The following is a 21,964-nucleotide window of genomic DNA, read 5'->3' as shown; positions in this document are numbered from 1 at the left end:
GTAGGATAAAAACATGAACATGTAGGACACACAGCAACTTTAGCACAGTGGATGCCTCTGGGGCTCATGAGAAATGGGGTTGGGGACAAAAAGAATTTTCATCATATCTATAATGTTTTTATTTCTTAGAAAACAAGCTCTGTAACAAAAATAAATAAATAATGGCTTATTCATATGCCAAGGCAGAATGTAAATGTTAAAATGAATGAGATTGATCTATGCATGCAGATACAGAAAGATCTCCAAAATATATTAAATTAAAAAGCTCTGTGAAATTATTATGGATTGTGCAATCACTTTTGTATAAATATGAAAAAATGTAAATGTATATAAATGCTGGTATAAGCACATAAAATTTCTTGAAGCACCCACAACTTATAATAGTTGCCTCTGGAGAGAGGGACTGTTGGTCTGGAATTGGAGGGAGGATTAGTTATACTGTTTTAATTATTCACCATGTGCAAATTATGTATTGTTCATTAAACTTCATTTTTGAAAAATTCATGAGCTTAAAATCAAAGACCCGACACCTTGTGTGATTCTTAGGTTAGTACACTTTGTGTATTGAAGATTACGTAACATTTATTGGATTTTCTTTTAATAAAACTTCGTGCTGAGCCTTAGCGACGAGCATGCTGGCCATTAGAGAGGAGGTGTCACTTTGGTGAGCTGTCCAGCTGAACCATTTTTTTCATTTCCCTCACGGCCAAGAGCTACATCTGAGACATCTTTGCATCTCTGATAATACCTAATACAGATTTTTGCCTGTGTTAGTAAATTATATTAATACATTTATTCCTTCATTCTTTCATTTATTCATGTGACAAATGTTATTAGAGAACAACTATATTTCACTGCAAACATAAAGCTTTTCAAGTACTTTGTACTTTAAATCGATTTCTCTGGGATGGCCAGAGATTTAGGACTGCTGTTGTTTCTATGGGAAATGTGAGTTGACACCAAATAACTAAGTCACACGTGAACTTCAGGGTTATGATCCATTCATATGTTTGCAAATACTCAGAAAAATTATTTTCTTCCACAAATTACTTTTGATAAAGTTGAATAATGATGAAGGGACAAGATGGTCTTAGTGATAAAGACAGTGATGTTACTACTGCCTGAAGCCATTGCCTCCTCTCCTTTTCCAATAACCATCATTCTTTCGTGAATTGAAGTAACAGCCTCTTCATTGGACTTCCTGTCTTGAGTCTCCTCCTTTGACTCTAGTTTATTTGCATATCCACCCAAAGTATATAGCTTTTCTAAAACACAAACATGAGTACGCCACTTCCCTATTTAAAAACCCTTCTCATTGACCTCAGGATAAAGTCCACACTGTTTAAGATGGTGTACAGGGCCCACCATCTTCTGTGTCTGCCTCCTTCTCCAGCCTTCTCTACTGTCACTCTTTACTGGCACATGCTATTCCCTCTGACTGAAACTCCACCCACTTATTGGCTCAAAAGACTTCTATTCATCCTTCAAAACCCAATGCATTATAAAGATTAATGAAATGATAGATGAAAAAGTGCTTTGGAAGCAAATAAACCAAAAAATCCCCAAACAAACGGCAGGTCCTTCAATGGACCTTCACTGTTACTATTTCCCCCATCCCACAACTCCTTTCTCTGTGCTACATCTACATGTTATGCAGAGTCCTTTTGTTGCATTTATCATGTTTCAGTTCCACTGCTTTGTTTACATGTCTGTCATTTACACTAGTCGTTGAGTTCCTAAGTCATGGATTCAGCTTCCCAGCCTTTCTTCACCTTTATATTCCCAGCATTTAGAGTACTGACTGACACAGAGGAGGGGCCAGGCATTGTTTGTGAACTCTGTAACCAGATGGTGACAATGATGATAGCCTGGGATAAGATAAGAAATGGTCATGTCTCTACAAGTGCTCTGTTTTGTATGATGCTTCACAAAGTCATCAGAGAAATGGGAGAGGCCTCACTAACTGCTATACAAAGAGGTTTTACTACCCCAAACAACTCTTTTCTATATAGCTTGGAAAGCAGAACCTGCATTGACAAAACTTACTCAGGAGGCTAGATGCAATCTGTCTACCAAGGGTGGAAAAATGACAAAGTAGCTGGTTTTAAAAACTACCTCTGGCAGCTTGTGTAAGAAGACTTCTAATTCAATTATAAAACCAAACTCTAGGGCTTCCCTGGTGGCGCAGTGGTTGAGAGTCCACCTGCCAATGCAGGGGACGCGGGTTCGTGCCCCGGTCCGGGAAGATCCCACATGCCGTGGAGTGACTAGGCCCGTGAGCCATGGCCACTGAGCCTGCGTGTCCGGAGCCTGTGCTCCACAACGGGAGAGGCCACAACAGTGAGAGGCCCACGTACCACAAAAAAAAAAAAAAAAAAAAACTCTAACAGTTGTGCTTTTAATTAGAATGTAAAACTCATTTAGAGTTGACTGAAGGCTTTGGGGGAAGGGATTTAGATGTTTTCAGGCGGTATTTAATGATGTAAAAAAAGTAAGAGTTTTACTTCCAGTTTTAGGGGTCCAGATATCTTTGAACTTAAAACTATCCTCAACTTCTGTGATCAGCGACATCATTAACACACTCCTCAAATATGATATTACTATGGATCATATAGATTTCTAGTTGATAAAGGGTTTCCCGTACATCATTTGAGTCCCACAGCAACTCTGTGAGGTCAGCAGGGCAGGGATTATCGCTCCCATTCAAAGTAGGAAAACCTGGGATTTAGTAAAGATAAATGAAATGACACACCTGATTGCACATGCAGCAGGAGATCCAAGTCTAGAACCTAGATTTTCTGTCACTCGTTTCAGTACTTTTTCACATTGTACCCTCTCCAAGCTATTGCTTGGTGCTTTCAGCAGCCTCTGGAGGCTGGCCTAAATGGATCGTGGCTCTGACCCATGTGACATGTCAGATACTCCAATTTCCAATTTCACACTATTAGTCAGCAGTCACTGAATGGAAGTTCAGGATGTCATGAGAATCCAACATTGATCTCTCAATTAAAAAGCAAAGCTCCCCTGGGAGCCAAACTTAAAGATAATTGGTTTTCTTATTTGAACTGTATCTACCAATCCCTGCTTGCAGAAGGTTGTAGGAGTGTTTAAAACATGGATACATAGGCAAGTATTGTGCTCTTTCTAAACCCAAAGGAGGTCACTGCAGGAGCTAAAAATGCTTTGGTTACAACCACCTGAAAACCAAAAGGGCCTTTAGGGTGAAGTACTCTTAGTTCTTCTTTTTGGAAGCTTAGTGGGTTCCAGGGAAGTTAGAGATTAAAGTATAATTGTGCAGATATAAAAGGAAAGGTTGGAAAGCTATGATTCTTAAGGCCCTGTTGGATCTTTTTAAAGGACATATAATATCGTGTCTGTCATGATGTTGCTGGATCTATTCCTGGTCAAACGACATAGTAGTGGTACAGCAAACCAGCTACATGTCTTAGCAATCCACTTTGGTTTCTGCTAAGTATTTTGGGCTCCACATATGCAGATGGAACAAGAAGACAGGCTCTGAGGAAGGAAAGTGAACATCTCTACCATGGGCTCATCGTAGCCATCTAATGATGGCTTAAGTTTCCAAACTCAAGTGGAAGGAAAAAGATGAAGTAATTATCTTGATAATCACTATCCACACCCATCTTTACTCCTTTCTCCTCTTCTAAAAGATGATTGTTCTTTCTTGTCTAAAGATAATGCCTCCACTTGTATATTTCCCCATCCCATCCCCTCTAACCCTCCTTGCCCCATCAGTCATCCCTTTGCATGTCTTTCATATTTACTTCTCTCTGGACTTAGACTCTTCACCTAGAATCTTGATCAAGTTTCTCCTTTACTAAAAAGCAAAATCAACAATGAACAAGAATATCTTCTCTCAACCCTCTCTCTCTCTTCTACCTCTACTTTATTTTGGCTCTCTCTCCCTCTCCTTTACTTCACCAACAGTCTTGAAATAATAACCTACATTTGTTGTTTTTACTTTTTACCTCCCTGTCTCAGTACTGTCAGGATTCTTGTCACAGCACTCCAATATTCATGGCTCCTTCTTTACTAACAATTCTGATGTCTCCTTTCCTTCCTTGGACTCTGTGATATCACTCTCTTTGTTTCTCCCACTTTAACCCATTAAAAAAATTTTTTTGGTATTTCTTTCTCCAAAAATGTATGTGCTCCCCCACTTTTCTGTCCTCAGCCCCCTACTCATTTTGCTCAAACAATCTTTCTGAAATCAATGGCCAACATGGTCCTCAGGTAACTGGACGTTTTTCCACATTATTCCCTCTGCCTGAAATACCTTCTCTCTCTTCTCCTAAGAAGGTACTACTTTTGCTGGACACCCACCAGAGCTCTGAAATAGTTTACTTCATCCTACCTTCCAAACCCCTTTTTTCTAAAGCAGGTTTTTTGTTACATGTCCATCATGGAAAGCTGCCTCAGTTTCTGGTATTTGTTGTTCGGCTCAGATGATGGCAATCTCCATATGACTCCTATCACCCAGTTTCTAAACAAAAACTCTTGGCTCATAATATGATCAGCATCTTGTAAATTCACACTTATATCAACATACATAAGATTAACTTTTTACCTCCAAAAAAAAGAGCCACAATTGAAATACAAATACAATGTTGTAGTATAGTAATCATCATACTCAGTTTTTGTATCTGAAAAATCAGATGAGACGAATCAAAGACCTACTCCCACTCCCACATACCTCACAAGATTTTGGGGAAGATTAAAAATAATGATGGATCTGAAAGTTCTTTGAAAATCATTAAGCTCCTGACACGTAAGTTACTAAACTGAAGGTAAGTCTTTCTTCAGGTACTTAACATGTTACACATTAAGGGCTGGACACTGAAGAGAGACAAAAAGAAAGCAAAAAGTATAAGAGCATGCTATAATGGAAGAGCAAGTACCAGAAAATAGGACCTGGGTATCATTTCCTGCTCTGTTACTAACTAGATCTAGATCCTAAGAAAGACAATTTACCTGCCTGAATTTTCTTTTTTAGTCAAAAAATTAAAGGGTTGGTCAAATGACAGTTTTAACGTCCTTTCTGTCTTTAATAAACAGCAGAAGGAAATGGGAGAGACTTAACACTTATCATATAGTCCTTCATCACAACTTTTTTTTTACAAATATTCCCTAACTCTCTTGCCCCTCTTTTCTTCCATTGTTTTCATTTGTCAAACTCCAAATCTGATTGAAACCAACTATTTGCCTACTCCACTCTAGCAGCTAAACATTGCTAGTGAAGATCATGCAAGAAAGCCGTGTGGTTACACCTTAAACTTATGCTCTCAAAAATCAAATTGCCACTCAATACTGCCTGGAAATTTTAGTGTTTCTTCTAGAAGGATAGCATTCTCATTTGCAGATATGACTATTATATTTCCTCTGCCCTCAAACCTCCCATATGTCTTCCTTTACCCTCACTTTTGCATGATAACATCTTCTCCTACTTCATTGAGAAAATGGAAACCATTAGAAGCAAACTCCACCATCTTCCTAAGATTAGATGTATCAACTTAACTACAACTGCATCTATTTTCTCTAGCCTTCCTCTTATTAAAAAGATGAAGTGTCCATGCCCTTACCAAAGGTGAACCCCTCCACTTGTGCTCTGTATCCCATCCTTTCTCACTTTATAAAAGGTTTCACTCTTAAAATTAGCTCCTCATTTACTAATATATCATCAAAAACCCCTCTATGCTGGATCATTCTGATCAGCATGCAAAAGGGAAAGTCAATGCTCATCTCTCTATAGTTACCACTCAATTTTTCTGTTCCTCTTCAGTCTCCACTACTTTACTGAATCTATTATCCATGTAACCAAACATAAGAGACTATTCTGTGTCTTCATCTTAACCTTATACCAGCTTTTAACACAATCAATAACTTTCTTCAAACATGGCTTCTCTTATTGTATTTCCTCCCACTTTACATCCTACCTCACTCCTTTTCAATCTCTTTTTCTTACTTTTCCTTCTGTCAGGCCTAAGAGAAAGAGGGTCTTAAAGCTCAACGTAGTACATTCTTGTGTATCCATAATGTCTCTGCAGGTCACCTTGTCCATTATTGTGGCTTTGAATATTATCCATATGCTGATGATTCCTAAATTTATATTCTACTCCAGCCTTCTCATGTGGGCTACATACTCTCAAATCCAGCTGTCCGCTTCTCCTCTCCACTCAGAATTCTCATAAACAAACATCTTAAACTTAACACATTCAAATTGAACTTTCCCCTAAACTTCCCTCCACATTATTACCATTAAAGTAAACGGAAACAGTTGCTCAAACCAGAAACCCAGGAGTTATCTTTGATAGTTCACTTTTTATCACTCCTCACATCTAATTTATTAGTAAGCCCTGGCATGTCTACCTCCAAAATGTATCTTGACCCTGTCTTCCCTCCAACTTTTTTGCAACCACTTTATTCAGGTTTACTATCATCTCTCACTTGGTCCACTGAAATAATCTCTTAACTGTCTTAATCTACCCATGAAGTTCTCACTCTAATTAATTACACAGTGTAAAAAGTGATTATAAGGTGTAAATTTGATCACAATGCTGCTTAACCTCCTCCAATGAATTCCTACCATATTTAATGTCTACATGGCAAAGCATGGCCTACAAGGACATATATGACCTGGCCCTTTCCTATTTTTCTACTCGTCTCTTCTTCATCTCTTTCTCTCTGTCTCTCTATGTCTCTGTCTCTCTCTCTGTGTCTCTGACTCTGTTTCTCTCTCTCTCTCCAACTCCCCCTAAACCATATATATGTATTTTTCAATTTCAGTTTTTCTAACGCTCTAAATCATTCCTTGCTTAAGGCCTGTTCCCTCTGCCTAGAATACTTTCTCCCACCCCTCACTCCCAAATCTTGCATGAATATCCCCTTCCCATTTTTTTAGGTCTCAATGTTTTAGGATTTTCTTGACCACACCAACCAAAGTAGCCCTCTCCTAAGCACACATACATATGGCATGTTCCTATTTTGGGTCCTTAGTTTTTTACACTCATAGTGGACAACTCAAAATTATTTTATGGGTCTCTTTACTTGTTTTTACTCTCTCTTTCCTACTAAAATATTAACTCCATGAGGTGTAGAGAGTACTCCTGACTTGTTAAAAAATTCTTGACTTTTTCACCATTTTATTCTAAGTACCTTTCAAAGAGTTTGGCAGAGAGTAGTCACTCAATGAGTGTTGTCGAATGGATGAATGAATGTATTAGATGCCTAATATGGACAATTGATTGTGCAAATCGTGTTACATAGAATTAATATGCTGTTCTAAAGATGAGGAAACTGTCAGATAAGTGATGTGACTTACTCAAAGGCACACGTCATTCAGTGGCAGAGCTGGAATTTGAATTCAGGTATGTCTCTATTATATCATACCATATCCCTACCATCACTAGTTCACCCTCATGTCATTATGCCTCCTCTACAAATGTATAGAGAACTTACTATTAAATAAGTTTTAAGAATTAAACATCCTTCAACATTTGGAATTCAATTCATATTATTTAATTGGTATGGAATTTCTAAAACAGGAAACAAATTTGATCATAGACTTTATACAATTTACAGGTAAGTCATTCAGAATATTCATTGCTCATGATAACACCTCTAGCAGCAATGGAAACCACCAGAGTAAGATCTCCAAAGATAGAATATTTTCTATTTTTTCAAAAATAAATAGCAGGAAAAATGTGCATCTTCATGTGTCATAATCATAGCTTCAAGGGCCTATACATTCTATATATGAAGGGATAATTGAAGTCAAAGATGAACTTTCCAAATGGCCTCTGGGAGACTGTGATCAAATTTATTAATTAAAAATCTTGAACATCCAGAAAGAAGCCAATTATGCTTGATATGTATGATGCCTCTAAGCAGTTTCATTTTTTTCTAAAAATAGAATTTGATCAATGGTCATTCTTTATATTTCTTTTCTTTTTTTTATTTTTTATTTTTTTAGATCCAAGTCATGGCTAGCACTGAAGAAAATATGACTCAGATTTCAGAACTTATCCTTTTGGGTTTTGGGGATCTTCACGGCCTTCAGTATCTTCTTTTTGGGGTATTTTTGGTCATCTATGTGGTGACTCTCATGGGCAACATTGTAATCCTAACTGTGATTTTGGCTGATTGCTTCCTTCATTCTCCCATGTATTTCTTTCTTGACCACTTTTCCTTCCTAGAGTTTGGCTACACCACTACCATTGAGCCCATGATGCCAAGGACATTGCTGTCACCTCATGTACCTATTTCCTTCTCAGGCTGTGCTTGTCAGTTTTATTTATTTATTTATTTATTTATTTTTGCTGCTCTGGTAGCTACAGAATGCTTCTTACTGGTTGTAATGTCTTATGATCTTTTCATAGCCATCTGTAACCCATTGCATTATTCCAGCATCATGGACCACTGGGGTTGCTTACAGCTAGCTGGCGCCTCTTGGATGGCTGGATTTCTGGCACCCATCCTTCTCATGTTCCACATTTTTCGGTTAACATTCTGTGCTGCCAGTGAGATTGACCACTTCTTCTGTGATGTGAAGCCCATTGTGAAACTGGCCTACACTGATACTCAAGTAGCTGAGATGACCTCTTTTATATGCACCTCTTTATTTGCACTAGGTCCCTTTCTGCTAACTCTGGCTTCTTGTACTGACATCATCTCCACCATTCTGAGGATTCCTTCTGTCACAGGAAAGCAGAGAGCCTTCTCTACCTGTTCCTCCCATCTTACAGTGGTCAGTCTGTATTATGGGACTCTGGGCATTGTCTATGGCTTCCCATCAGGGCCTCAGAATGAAGACTTATTGAAGTTGCTTTCCCTTCTGTATACAGTACTTACCCCTGCCCTCAACCCTATTATTTACACTCTAAGGAACAGGAATGTAAAAGTAGCCCTGAGAAAATTGATGTAATGAGGAATGTACACCTTGTGAAAGAAAGTTTGATTTTTCTAGTAGCTCTTGGTATTTTGTGAAAACCCTAACAAAGTGGAAATCTTTCTAAAGGGTCAAGAATAGCTAGTGTGAAAATGATGTGTTTTCCTTTGTCCCATCAAGTTTCTCCACATTAATGAACAGGAAGTGTATCAAACTTTCTTTTGTTAAACATTTTGTGGATACTAGGCATTATGCTTTTCTTTGCATGGATTATTGTGCTAAATCCTCATAGCAACACAGTAGGGTAGCTACTGTTATTATCCCTACTCTACAGATATCACAACTGAGTCCTAGAGATTAATTCACCTGCTCAAGACTATCCAGCCAGACAGTAATGAAACCAGGATATGAATTTGAGCCCAAGGTTTGCTTAGCACCAAATCCATGATCTTTCCACTAACTGAGGGTAGCCCAGAATCCTGAGGTGTTCAAAACGGTTGTCTTGAAACATGGAAGACATTACTGCAGATGACTTTTCTTGGGGGAGTATGAGTTAGATGTGAGGTGAGAAGCAGCAGAAACGTAATATAATGCAATCTAAAGCCCAGCCTGTTTCCTTTCTCCACCTAAAGTCTTGATAAAAATGCATGAGACAAAAATGTCATAGGATTGGTCTTCCCTGGAGGCGCAGTGGTTGGGAGTCCGCCTGCCGATGCAGGGGACACGGATTCGTGCCCCGGTCTGGGAGGGTCCCACATGCCGCGGAGCGGCTGGGCCCGTGAGCCGTGGCCGCTGGGCCTGCGCGTCCAGAGCCTGTGCTCCGCGGCGGGAGAGGCCACAGCAGTGAGAGGCCCGCCTACCACAAAAAAAAAAGGGAAAAAAGCCATAGGATTAAAATTGGTTTTAGTTTTCCTTTCAGGATCATTTAGTAAAACAAAAGATTAAAATCAACCTCACTGATTCAATAAATTAAACCACATCCAAACAATGGAATACAATACACCCATAAACAAACAAAAACAACATGAAAGAGTGGGTCAGCTCTACATGTGCTATTATGGAAAGAGCTCCGTGATATATTGTAAGGACAAAAAGCAAGGTGAAAAAAGCAGTGTCTATAGTATGACATCATTTGTGTAATAGAAGGTAAAAGAAAGCATGTTTATACTTAGCTGTAGATGCATAGGCTGTTCTAGAAAGATGCATATGAATTTGGTGATATCAATTGCTTCTTGATAGAAAAACTAAATGCAGGGGAAGTGTACCTTTTGAGGTGGGAATCATGTAAATAAATTAACCTATTGAAAATTCATCAAACTTAACAAATCATTGTAAATTATACAAAAGGTAAAATTGTTAAGCAGCCCACTTTCATATGTCAGTATGAAGTACTTCTAGACACTTAGGAGGCTTCTCTTCTCTCACAGGTAAGTTATAATCTCTCTAAGGGCAGGGACCTTGTCATTACTATTTCTGTATCTCTCCCACAGCACCCTAAATACCAAAAAAATGTGCACAGCATAGATGTTTAATTTAACAATTGTTATTATCATCCAAGACAGGGGAACTCAACATGCAGAGAGCATAACAATTTCTAACAACTTGATGCATTCCCACTTATAGAATGGAAAACCCAAGGGGGAAAAGTACGAGCTGTGTATCTGATGTTCTCCTTAGTACTCCATGGAAGTGCAACCTTAAAGGCTGGCAAGGGGCTGGGCATGAACTGAGAATGGTTTCCTAGGCTGTTCCTTACACTATCACCAGAGTGATCTTCCTTATAATGGAAATTTGTCCCTCCTGTGTTTAATCAACCTCTGACACAAGGATCTCCAGTGAAGATCAGAATAAAGATCTCACACAATTTATGACTCCATGACTTTGCATACGCTGTTTCCACTTTAACCTCTGCCTCACCTCTCCTGGGTTAACTTGTTTTCATACTTCAAAGCCCAACTCAAATATCAAATGTCAAGTGTCACAAATTCCGTGAAGCATTCCTTGATTTTTCACCACCATCTAAAGTTAGGCCTTCTTTCTTCCTATGCTACTAAAGCACTTTGCATATATTTCTATTTTAGCATTGATCAGGTTATACAGCAATTCTTTTTTTTTTCTATTTTTAATTAAATTTATTTATTTTTAAAATTTTTGGCTGTATTGGGTCTTCATTTCTGTGCGAGGGCTTTCTCTAGTTGCGGCAAGCGGGGGCCACTCTTCATCGCGGTGCGCAGGGCTCTCACTGTCGCAGCCTCTCTTGTCGCGGAGCACAGGCTCCAGACGCGCAGGCTCAGTAGTTGTGGCTCACGGGCCTAGTTGCTCCGCGGCATGTGGGATCTTCCCAGACCAGGGCTCGAACCCGTGTCCCCGGCATTGGCAGGCAGATTCTCAACCACTGCGCCACCAGGGAAGCCCCTACAGCAATTCTTTGCATATATGTCTATCTCGCCACTTAATAATGAATTCCTTAAGACAAAGAATATGTCTTATTCATTTCTGTCTCTACCACACTTTCACCTCCAGCTCTTCCCGGCACCTAGAATGGGGCCTGACAAAGAATAGGCATTCAAATAAACATTTTGAAATAAATACAATTATTAAATGACTAAAGTCACACAATTCGTTAGGGAATGGGTCAGACCTCTGACATCTAGTCAATTGTTCTTCTAGTATATAATGCCGCTATTTTTCCAGTTCTAAAAGTCTGAGATTTGCCTTGGTGCAAATTTAACAGTAGAATTTGGGGTGAGGACTGAGAAATCTTGAGCATTTCTTCTTAGGGTCAGAGGCAAGCATTACCTTGAGTCCTTGGAAAGTCAGCCTAAATTATTAATTAATTAATATCTTTAACACAATTGTTCAAAAGAAATAATATAAACATCTACTATGCATATAGCACATTTCTGGGCACAAAAAGAGGAAGGTTCATCTGAATTTACCAAGAAAACTCTCTAGTCTAACCAGTAGAATACCTACACAGTCCCAGACATATAGCTCACACCCAGTAAATGTTTATTCAACTAAACCAAGCCAAGGGAAGATCGAGTGGCCTGAATTTCTGGGAATGGAACTGTCCTCTGTTGAGAAGATCATCAATTTCTAATACCTGTATTCTTAAACCTGGAGTCACAGGTACCGTAGATATGTGAATTGTAGGATGCATTGGGGGAAAAAAGAAATATGGTGAGAAGAAGGGGGAGGGATATTTCCACCTAGAAAATTCATCATTGCCTCCTCTACAACACCAGTGACCATCTGCCAATGAGAAGGCAATACATCCATGGAGAGCAGCAATTAGAGCTAATTGGGTTTCTTCTTTTTAATACCTGAGACAGGGCCCTATTGAGATCAGGTAAGATCTATTAAAGGCAAGCTGTTCTCTGCATATCACTTAATTCAAAGTACTTAAGGAGGCTGATTATAAGCCATGGTCTCCAAGGATAACTGAAGCTCAAAATGGTGGTTTGTGTAAGTTTAAGGACTTGATTCTTAAATCAGAATGCAAATAAGAAATCCTTTGAGAAAAACCTGAATTAGAGTGTGAAGTCATTGCCTTAAGAAAGGGTAGATAATTTTTCACAGGCCACAGTTCAGTTTAGCCTATAAGAAGCCAAGCGTCTGGATAAAAGTAAAAAATGCAGGTAAATATTCAGCTTTAGGGACACTGCATGTGCAAAATTCCCAGGTGCCTGTTTGTATTTTTCACTCTCTGGAAGAATTACAATATTCAATCATGCTTAAAAGAATGGGCTCACCACTCAGACAGGCTAGCTTCTGAGTCCTGGCTCTTTGACCTTAGAGTAGTATATTAGACTCCCTGATCTTTAAATCTCTCATGTGTAAAATGAAAATACTAGTATCTAACTTACCTCACTAGACTGTTATGAGGATTAAAAGAGAAAATATATAAAACCCTTGGCACATAAATATTAAATAGGTGTTAATTATTATTTTAGTAGTTGTCATTATGATGATGATCATTATTATTGGATGTCATTGGGACCTTTCCTGCTTTGACATAGTAAAGAAATATTGACCAAGGAGGTATCCAAATAATTATACAGTAGTCTGACAGCTGAAAGCAGAAGCTAGAGACCAAGCTTCTGAGGCTTCTCAGTTTTGCCAGGGCCTCAACTTACCATCATCATTGCAAGCAAAATACAAGCTGGGCACCAACGTATTTCATATATTCGTTGATTAAACAGCTTCTGGAAACTTTGAATCCTGCTGTCCAACATCTGGCTTTTAATGGAAGTCCAAACAATAAGACCAGACTGGATCTACCTTATTATTTTTGCAAGAACCATATTTCCTTTTATATTACTTAATCGCCATGTTGTCCTTAATTACTTAGTTGCCATGTTGTCCTTCTGACAACACCTAATATGAAGGGACACAAAGCGGGTGCATAATAGGAATAGGCTAATGGAAAATGGACCTATTAAACTGCAAAGAGTTGAATCCCAGCTTAATCACATACCATGATTCTCTCTGTTCTCTGGCCACATGTGGGATCCTCTTTCAGTTTCTTGAATCTGTAAAAACTTATCTGCCTCAGAATGTTTGTGTATGCTATTTCCTTTACTTTGAATGCTCTTCCCCAAAACTTGACTTAGTTGGCTCTTTCTTATCCTCTGTACTCTCCTTAAATTGACATCAGATACACATTGCCTGGCCACCCCATCTAAATTAACTTCCCTGACAACACCATCACCTCCACCTGGTTAGGCTTCATTTCAATATCTCATCATTCTTAGCACCTAGCAAAGTTGTCATTATGTAATCATTTGTATATTTATGTTTTCCATGCCTGTCTCCCAGAACCTCTGCCTGCCCCATAGTAAGCACTCAATGCATATCTGATGAATAAATGAACAAATGCTTTTGGAATCCTCATCCCTTGGTTAGTCAATGGTAGGTATTCAATGGTTGTGGTTTTGACAGATGAGTAGCTAAGGAGGCTTTGAAACATGTCCACAAATTCTTTGATAATCCTGCCATCAAAAGATAGGAGTGATGTTCTCTCCCTAATCTCAAAGGGCTTGCTGACAGCTTGGACCAATAGAGTACAACAAAAGCACCTGGGCACAATAGTAGCACCCAGAATACAGGGAGTAACTTCCAAGGTAGGTCATAAAATGTGATTCCACTTTTGCCTTGTTCACTGTAAACTGGCTTTTGGCACACTGGCATAACATGTAAGAAGTCTGACTATCCTCGGGTCACCATGCTGAGAAGAAGACCAGGTCACATGGAGAGGCCATGGAGAGGTATTCTGATTGATAGTTCCTGTGGAGACAGAAGTGATAGCTATACAAGGCCTATAGGGTATATTTAATATCTTTAATTCTTTGACATTCCATTGAATATGGAAAAGCCATGACAGCTTTGATCAATAGAGCATGACTGGAGCATTAACAAAGGGTGACAGTGACAACCAGCATCAGTTGTCAGATATGTGAGAGAAGATACCTATAGATGATCCCACTTCCTAGCTCTCTGGCCCCCTCCAGTCATAAAGTTTTTCAGGCTGAGGGCCCAGACATTTTGAGGCACAGACAAGCCATCCCTGCTGTGACCTGTCCAAATTTCTGACCCATGGAATTCATTAACATAATTCAATTGTTTTATTCCACTAATTCTTGGAGTAGTTTGTTATGAAGCAATGGTGACTAGAATAGTGGCTATGGAATCCATGCTACTTTAGGAAGCAAAAAGTAGGTTCAGGAATTTCAGCTGTACGGGAAAATGCTTCTTGACCAACAGTGATTTTTTTAAGCATGTATTACACCACTTAGTACATTGTTACACTCACTTGAAGACCTTTTTCTCTAGAGCTTCCCTGAGCCTCCTAAGCAAAGACGAGTACTTTGTCTATCCTGGGTGCTACCATTGTGTTGAGGATACTTCTCTATTAGTGTCCTTGTTATACTTGTTGCACATGTTCTCTCTCCCCTCCTATATATTACTTTCGTCTCCCCAGTGTCTTGCACTGGGGGTTCAGTTAATACATTTTTGGTGATCAAATGAATGTTTCTAAGGATCATTTTAATCTGGTTTTGCTTTGGTCTCCTCTAAATGCCAGGTTTCAGTGTGTACCAGGTCGGCACCAACCTCCCTCTAACAAAATTGGAATATAGATGAGGGTCTGAGCCATCTGTGATGTTCTGTTTGATTTAAGGTCATCTGTGGCTTTAACATCCAGATTTCACCACTAGCATTTCATACATTCATTTCCTGCAGTCCTGCTTCCTACAGAAGTAAACACATGGAGGGGCAGTCACAGTAATGGGGAAAGCAAAAATAACCATTTAATAATAAATGCAACTAATAGTTAATCAAATTTTACTATGCTCTTGTCAGTGTACTAATATTTTACATACATGATCCCATGAAATCTTCACAACAACCATATGAGATAGATACTATTATGATCATCACTTTACAGATGAGGAATTTGAGGTTCAGATAGGTTAAATACTAAAATTTCACTGCTAGCAAGTTGTAGCATCCTGGTCTATAGGACTCTAAATCTTAGTCTATGGGCAAGTATTCCCATCAATATGCTGGCTTCCTCTGGATTTTTTAAACCATTTCTTTTTAATGGCAAAAGAAAAGCAGCATGTGCCTGGAATTTAAAGGCATTTCAGGCCTTAGCTTCATTGAATGGAAGGAGGGATGTTTCGAGAGTTAGGCTGGAGCAGGGTTTTCTTTTTAGTATGAATCTATCCCCTTAAGGACAGCTGTGAAAATGACCACTTTAGTCATTTCATAGGATCAGGGGCAGAGATGAGGGTGTGTGTGTGTCCTGAATTCAACCATTTTCCCTTTCCTTGTGATCCACTCGCCCCTGGAGTTCCAGATAATGAGATTCAGAATCCATTTCTTCCCCTATGTTGCCATCACTAGCCAGGGTTTTCTCCTCCCTCCCTACCTGAAATCCCTTGAGAGGGGGCAAAGAATACCCTCTGAGATTGACAAAGGACCACATGAGAGAGGGCTGGCTCTTGCTGGGCACTTCGGATGAAAGGGCCCTACACGTGGCAGTCAAAGATAACTGTTGGACCAGAAGATTCCAGATTTTACCCTCTAATGATAACAAGTGCATGAAGGTGATGATTACTGCCAACTCGGTATCTGCACTGCTGACGTGGATGCAGATGATGGATATACAGGAGCTGACAAACTCAGAAAAGAAACTAAGAATTTGGTTTAACTGTGTGGAAGTAATTCTAATTACAGGCATTTATGTGAACTGTTTACAATTTATGCCTAATTACCACCCAGCACAGTAACAATTATGTATATCGTTAAATATGCCAGATTCATTTTGTTGTAAATTTTGATTATAACAGCAAACCCTATATGTGTATGCTCTGTCTTCATAATTTGTCACTCAGATTGCTCACAACTTAGGAAAAAAATGAGACAGAACATTGGCTGGGGGGCCAAGAGTGGGGAGGTTGCAGAGGCAGCTGCCTGGGGTTGAATATTTACTATGGGTAGTGCACAAAGTGGGTAATCAACAAATGCATAAATCCCTAGAGCTTAACTTTACCAGAACCTTGCAAGCAGCTCCACAATCTTTTATTCATTTATTGTTGATTCTTCGGGCTTATTCATGCCCACATCATGTCTCAAACCTTTTCTGGTATTCTTGGCCTCTCAACTTACCCCCTCCTCTCACTCTTGCTCAGTGGTAAGGATGGACTCATCCTGGCCTTGCACAGTAAGGCTGGTTGATGCCCCCCTATTCTGCCTCCCAAATTTCTTTCAGGTTGCAATCCCCTTCTCTTGTGGGTGTCTGGCTTCTGTCAAATGGGTGTATCCTTTCATCTGTGCTCTGGCCCCTTCCCCTCCCACCTCCTCAAAGACTGGTTCCTGACCCCAGCATTTCATTATGTCTAAAATCCCTTTCCTTGCTTTTTGCCATGCACATAGTAGGCATTCAGTAAATCTTTGTTGAAATTTCCTTCAGAAGCACATGGAACACAATGGAACACACACACACACACACACACACACACACACAGAGCAGTCCTTGCTATTCCGCAGCTACCACCATTTTCTCCCCTTCCTCTACTTCAAACTTGTACTTACTGTACATCTTATGTATCCAATTAAGTTAGAAATTCATTGAAAGAAAGGGGTTTCTGTGTTATTTTTCCTAATTCTTAGCACAACTCGCAGCACTCAAAAAATGCTGAAAGATCCCCACTGATGAACCCTCACAGGCTGTTTCCTCTGTAGAGAGATGGGGATGTCTAGCACTTTCTTACCCAGCTTGATCTTGAGGAACCTGAGTAGGATAATAGAAAGCATGTATCTTTGGTATCAGACAGACTTGAGTTCCACTGTAGGTCCTGCCACTCGGTGACTAAGAAAACGTAGGCAACTGCCTTCATCTTTCTGAGGTACAGTTACCTCATCTGAAAAATGGGAATAATAGTAGTACCTATCTTATAGGGTTGTTGTGAGGATAAAATGACAAGCTGATGAAAAAGGCCTGACACACACCAGTAATGATTCTTCTCAAACAGAAACTTTCTGCTCACTGATGATTTGTTCCTCCTACTTTGGTAATAATAAGCCAGGATTTCAAGAACCTCAAGTCTTATTTATTATCCGTATTCATCTTTTATTTTTAGCACTAGATCAGTAGTTCTCATTCCTGTGAGACCTAATACTCCCTTTAATAATAAATATTTTGTGACTCCCCCTTCACTATCATGAAATGAAGTTCATAGGTAATATAACCTACCTACGTACATAATTCTTTAAAAAATCAATATAGTGACCTAACTGAAATATAAATGAGAAATCCACAGAGAGCAATTTACAATAAAAGATATTTATTTCAATAGAAAAATGCAAGGGCATGACTATATCAGACAGCATAATGAAGTACATGATTGCATCAACTTAAAATGAGTAAGTTTATATTAAAGAAAAGTAAGAGAATTGGTAGTCATTATATATAAGAAAAGAAAACATATAAAACAGAGATATAGGAAAATAGCAGGATAAAAACTATTGTTGAGATAAGACAAGATTCAGATAATTATAAAGAGTTTTTCTCACCTATACTATTTAGGCTCACTGGAATATTTGAAAACTGTGTAGGATACAGGATAACTCTTCATTACATGGGATTATCCCATCCATTTCAGAACAACGAGCATCACTGGCCTCTATCCACTAAATGCCAGACCTCCCAAACATTGTAATAACCAAAATGCCCCTACAATTTCCCAAACATATTCTAACGGACATAATCCTTTAGTTAAAAACCAGTACTCTAGAGCATGCCCAGTAAGGAAAAGGAAAATTTGACGAGGGTCATGGAACTTGCTTTCCTAGGATGTGGGAATCTCCATGGGTTGGAGTTCCTTGTCTTTGCAATGTTTCTGGTGACCTTCTTGTGACTCTGAGACACAATGTTGAGAAGCTGATAGTGATATCAACCAACTACAGCCTTTGCTCCCTTATGTGCAACTCTAGTCCTACTTCATCCTCTTGAATATCTGTGATCAATTTAGCACTCTCATTGATTCTGCGTATATTTTTTGTCCCATGAAGTAATATTTTTCTTTAGACAGGCCAACTAGCCTACACACAGCAGTACGTTGCTAACAATTAAACATTATCCAGGGGCCATAATGTCTTCGGCTATCATTTAAGTTTCTGCCACTTTCAAACCCCTTCACCTCCAGTCAGTCTGACACCAAGCCTTTGACATCCAGGTAGTAAACATTTCATGGCTTATGTGTTTACTTAATTCCATCTTGACCATTTTTAGATGCCAAATTTTAATCTGTTTTAATATTAATATGTCTAAAATGTACTCTGTTTTATTAAAGTGATTGTACTGAGCATTATTATTTATTTGATATTCCATGGATACTGTTCAATTGAAATTGTTAATTTAATAACTATGTTTTTTACCAAAAATTTTATTATAAAAATCTTCATAATTATCAGAACAAAGTTGAAAATATATTCCCATCCTAGGATCAAATGCAGGATGCCACACTGTATTTACTTGTCATAGCTCCTTAGTCTCCTCCAATCTGTGACAGTTTCTCATCTTTCCTTGTTTTTCATAACCTTGGCACTTTTAAAGAGTATTGGTCAATTATTTTGTACAATGTCCCTCAATTTGGCTTTGTCTGATGTTTTCTGAAGATTAGACTGGGGTTATATGTTAATGGGAAGAATACCACAGAGGCAAAGTGCCCTTCCCAGCACATCATATCAGAGGGTACATGATATATCCACAAGATTTACCACTGGTGATGTTAACCTTGGCCACTTGGTCAAGGTGGTGTCTTCTAGGTTTTTGACTGTAAAGGTACTCTTCACAGTAACATAAATACTCACTACATACATACATACTCAGTCTCAATTCATAGTATTTCTAATATAAGCAAGTCACTAAGTGTCTCCCATATGTAAGTAGAGGAGAATTAAACTCTATCTCCTAGGGGGAGGAGTACCAAAGAACTTACGAATGTTTCTTAACCACAGGAAGTTATAATATTTGAGGGCAATGTAAATACCCCATTTCCCCTTAAAGTTTTGTTTACTGATTTTGGCACTCATCAGTGCATTTTACCTAGAAGTTATTGTGCTACTCCAAGGTGATTTTCTATTTCCTGCATTCCTTCTAGGTTTATTAATTGGAATTCTTCTGTAAGAAAGAGTTGCCCTTTCTTCCCCATTATTCAATTATATATTTATATCAGTATGGGCTCACTTATTCTCTGAGTTAAAGTACAATAATACCATTATTTAGTTTGTTGCTCCAATTTCAGTCATTGAGAACTCTTTCAGGTTGGGCCCTATATCCTTTTGACATGGCTCTATCCTTCTGGGTTTTTTTTAAGTGTTTTTTAGTACTACAAGATACTCCAGGTTCATCTTGTACTTTCCTTGCCCCAGCCCTAGAATCACCGATTTCTTCAAGGAGCCCTGGTTGCTTTTATTGGAGAATAGTATTTAGAAAAAAAATCTGTGCCTAAAAGTGCTTGTTGCTACTGGGATATTATTGCTTCTAGTGGACAGAGCTAGGAAATCTGTGCATATACACACATATCTATATTTTATTTTATATCTGTGTATCTATGAAAATAAACATGAATAAACATGGATTTACACTGATACCTCTTACTCTAATTCAGCATTACAGGGTTTATTTTATTATTCCTCCTGTGGTGGGCAGACTAATGCCACCCCTCTCCAAAAATGTCCACATTCTAATCCTTGAAGCTTGTGAATATGTTACCTTACACGGAATTAAGTTTGCACATGGAATAAAGGTTTCTAATCAACTGACCTTAAAATACGGATATTTTTCTGGGTTATCTGGGTGGGCCCAATAGAATTAAGAGTCCTTAAAGGTGGAAGAGGGAGGCCAAAGTAGGAGTCAGAGATAGATGTGACTATGCAAGAAAGACACGAGAAATGCAACGTTTCTGGATTTGAAGATTGGGGAAAGGCACCATGCGCCAAGGAACATGAGTGGCCTCCAGAAGCAGGAAAAGGCTAGGAAATAGAACAAACCCCACAGTCACCAGACTCCTTCATTTTATCCCGTTGAGACCCATGTCAGAATTCCAGCTTATGGAAGATTAATATAAAAAATTGAATTATTATAAACCACTAAGTTTGTGGTAATTTGTTGTAGCAGTGATAGAAAACTAATACGCCCTCAGCACTTATTTGTAACTTCTTTCTTTGATAGAGAAATCTGGCTGTCACTATAATCCACTTGCTTATTTTTTTTCTGCCCTTAGTATAGTCGAAATGTAGTTTCAGAATTGCAGAATCATACCCTTGTAAGAAATATATGTACCGACAAGAGTACAGTGTTTCTGTACAGGTCCTTTTTTTGTTAGCTTTAAAACAGTATCTAGACAAACCAGTTTTATAAAATAATTAAGTCAGCTCCTTTTCTCTCCTCTTCCTTCAATTAAGTTATACCATACTTGTAATAGCATTAGATTAATTTGCCATAGTCTTCATTCTATCCTGGTTTCCCCAGACATCCTGGTTGACTTTTTTAAATCTACGTACAGTAAGACACTCTCCATGGGGTGCAGTTATATGGCTTTTAACAAATGCATAATCATGCACACAGAACTATAGTACCACACAGAATATTTCTATCACCCTGAAAATTCCCTTGCATGGCCTTTTTGTAGTCAACTCCTGACCCTCTCCCAGCTCCTAGAGACCATAGATCTCTTTTCTGTCCCTATAATTTTACCTTTTCCAGAATATTGTATAAATGGATTCACATACTATGTAGCCCTTGTAGTCGTGCTGCCTTCACCTAACAAAATGCATTTAAGATTCACCTATGTTGTTCCTTTTGACAGCTGAATGATGTTCCATGGTACCCCAGTTTATCCATTCACTTTTTGAAAGACATCTAGGTTGTTTCAAATTTGGGGAAATAATGAATAGGGCAATTTAATACTTTATGTACATGTTTTTGTGTGAATATAAGTTTTTAATTTACTTGGATAAATATTGAAGAGAGGTTATGGGTCATATGGTGACTTATGTTTAACTTTATAAGAAACTGTAAAACTATTTTCAGATAGAATGTACAACTTTTGTCCATTTTTTATTTGTTTCTTTTCCTCTCATTATTGAGTTGTAGATTTTTTTTTATATATCCTGGATAAGTAGTATTTGTTTTATACATGTATAGAACAAATACTATATAAGCACATATATATGCTTATATACAATATATATGATATTTTCTCCCAGTACATGATTTTTCCACTCTTAACAGTTTCTTTTGATGAGCAGCAGTTTAAAATTTTGATAGAATCTATCTTACCACTTTTATATTGTTATTGCTTTCTGCAACCTGTATAAGAAACTCTTGCCTACATACTTTGTAACAAAAATATTTTCCCATATTTTCTTCTAAAACCTTTATGGTTTTACTTTTACAATTCAGCTTATGATCCATCTAGAATTAACTTTTGTGTATGTTATGACAAAAAGTTTGAGATTTATTGTTTTTACACATGGAATTTTTGT

General features: G+C 38.3%; 1 protein-coding gene across 1 annotated transcript; it reads left to right on the top strand.

The window, feature by feature from the left end:
* Positions 1-7,999: 7,999 nt before the first annotated feature.
* On the top strand, positions 8,000-8,941 carry LOC307068899 (olfactory receptor 10A4-like; the record flags this gene model as incomplete). The annotated part of the gene is made up of 1 exon (XM_079726991.1): positions 8,000-8,941. One exon carries the CDS (start codon positions 8,000-8,002, stop codon positions 8,939-8,941), a length of 942 nt encoding a protein of 313 aa, XP_079583117.1.
* Positions 8,942-21,964: the final 13,023 nt, after the last annotated feature.

Source organism: Hyperoodon ampullatus (assembly GCF_949752795.1).
Source record: "Hyperoodon ampullatus genome assembly, chromosome: X".
Classification (NCBI taxonomy): Eukaryota; Metazoa; Chordata; class Mammalia; order Artiodactyla; family Ziphiidae; genus Hyperoodon; species Hyperoodon ampullatus.
This window is presented reverse-complemented; position numbering and strand designations above follow the sequence as displayed.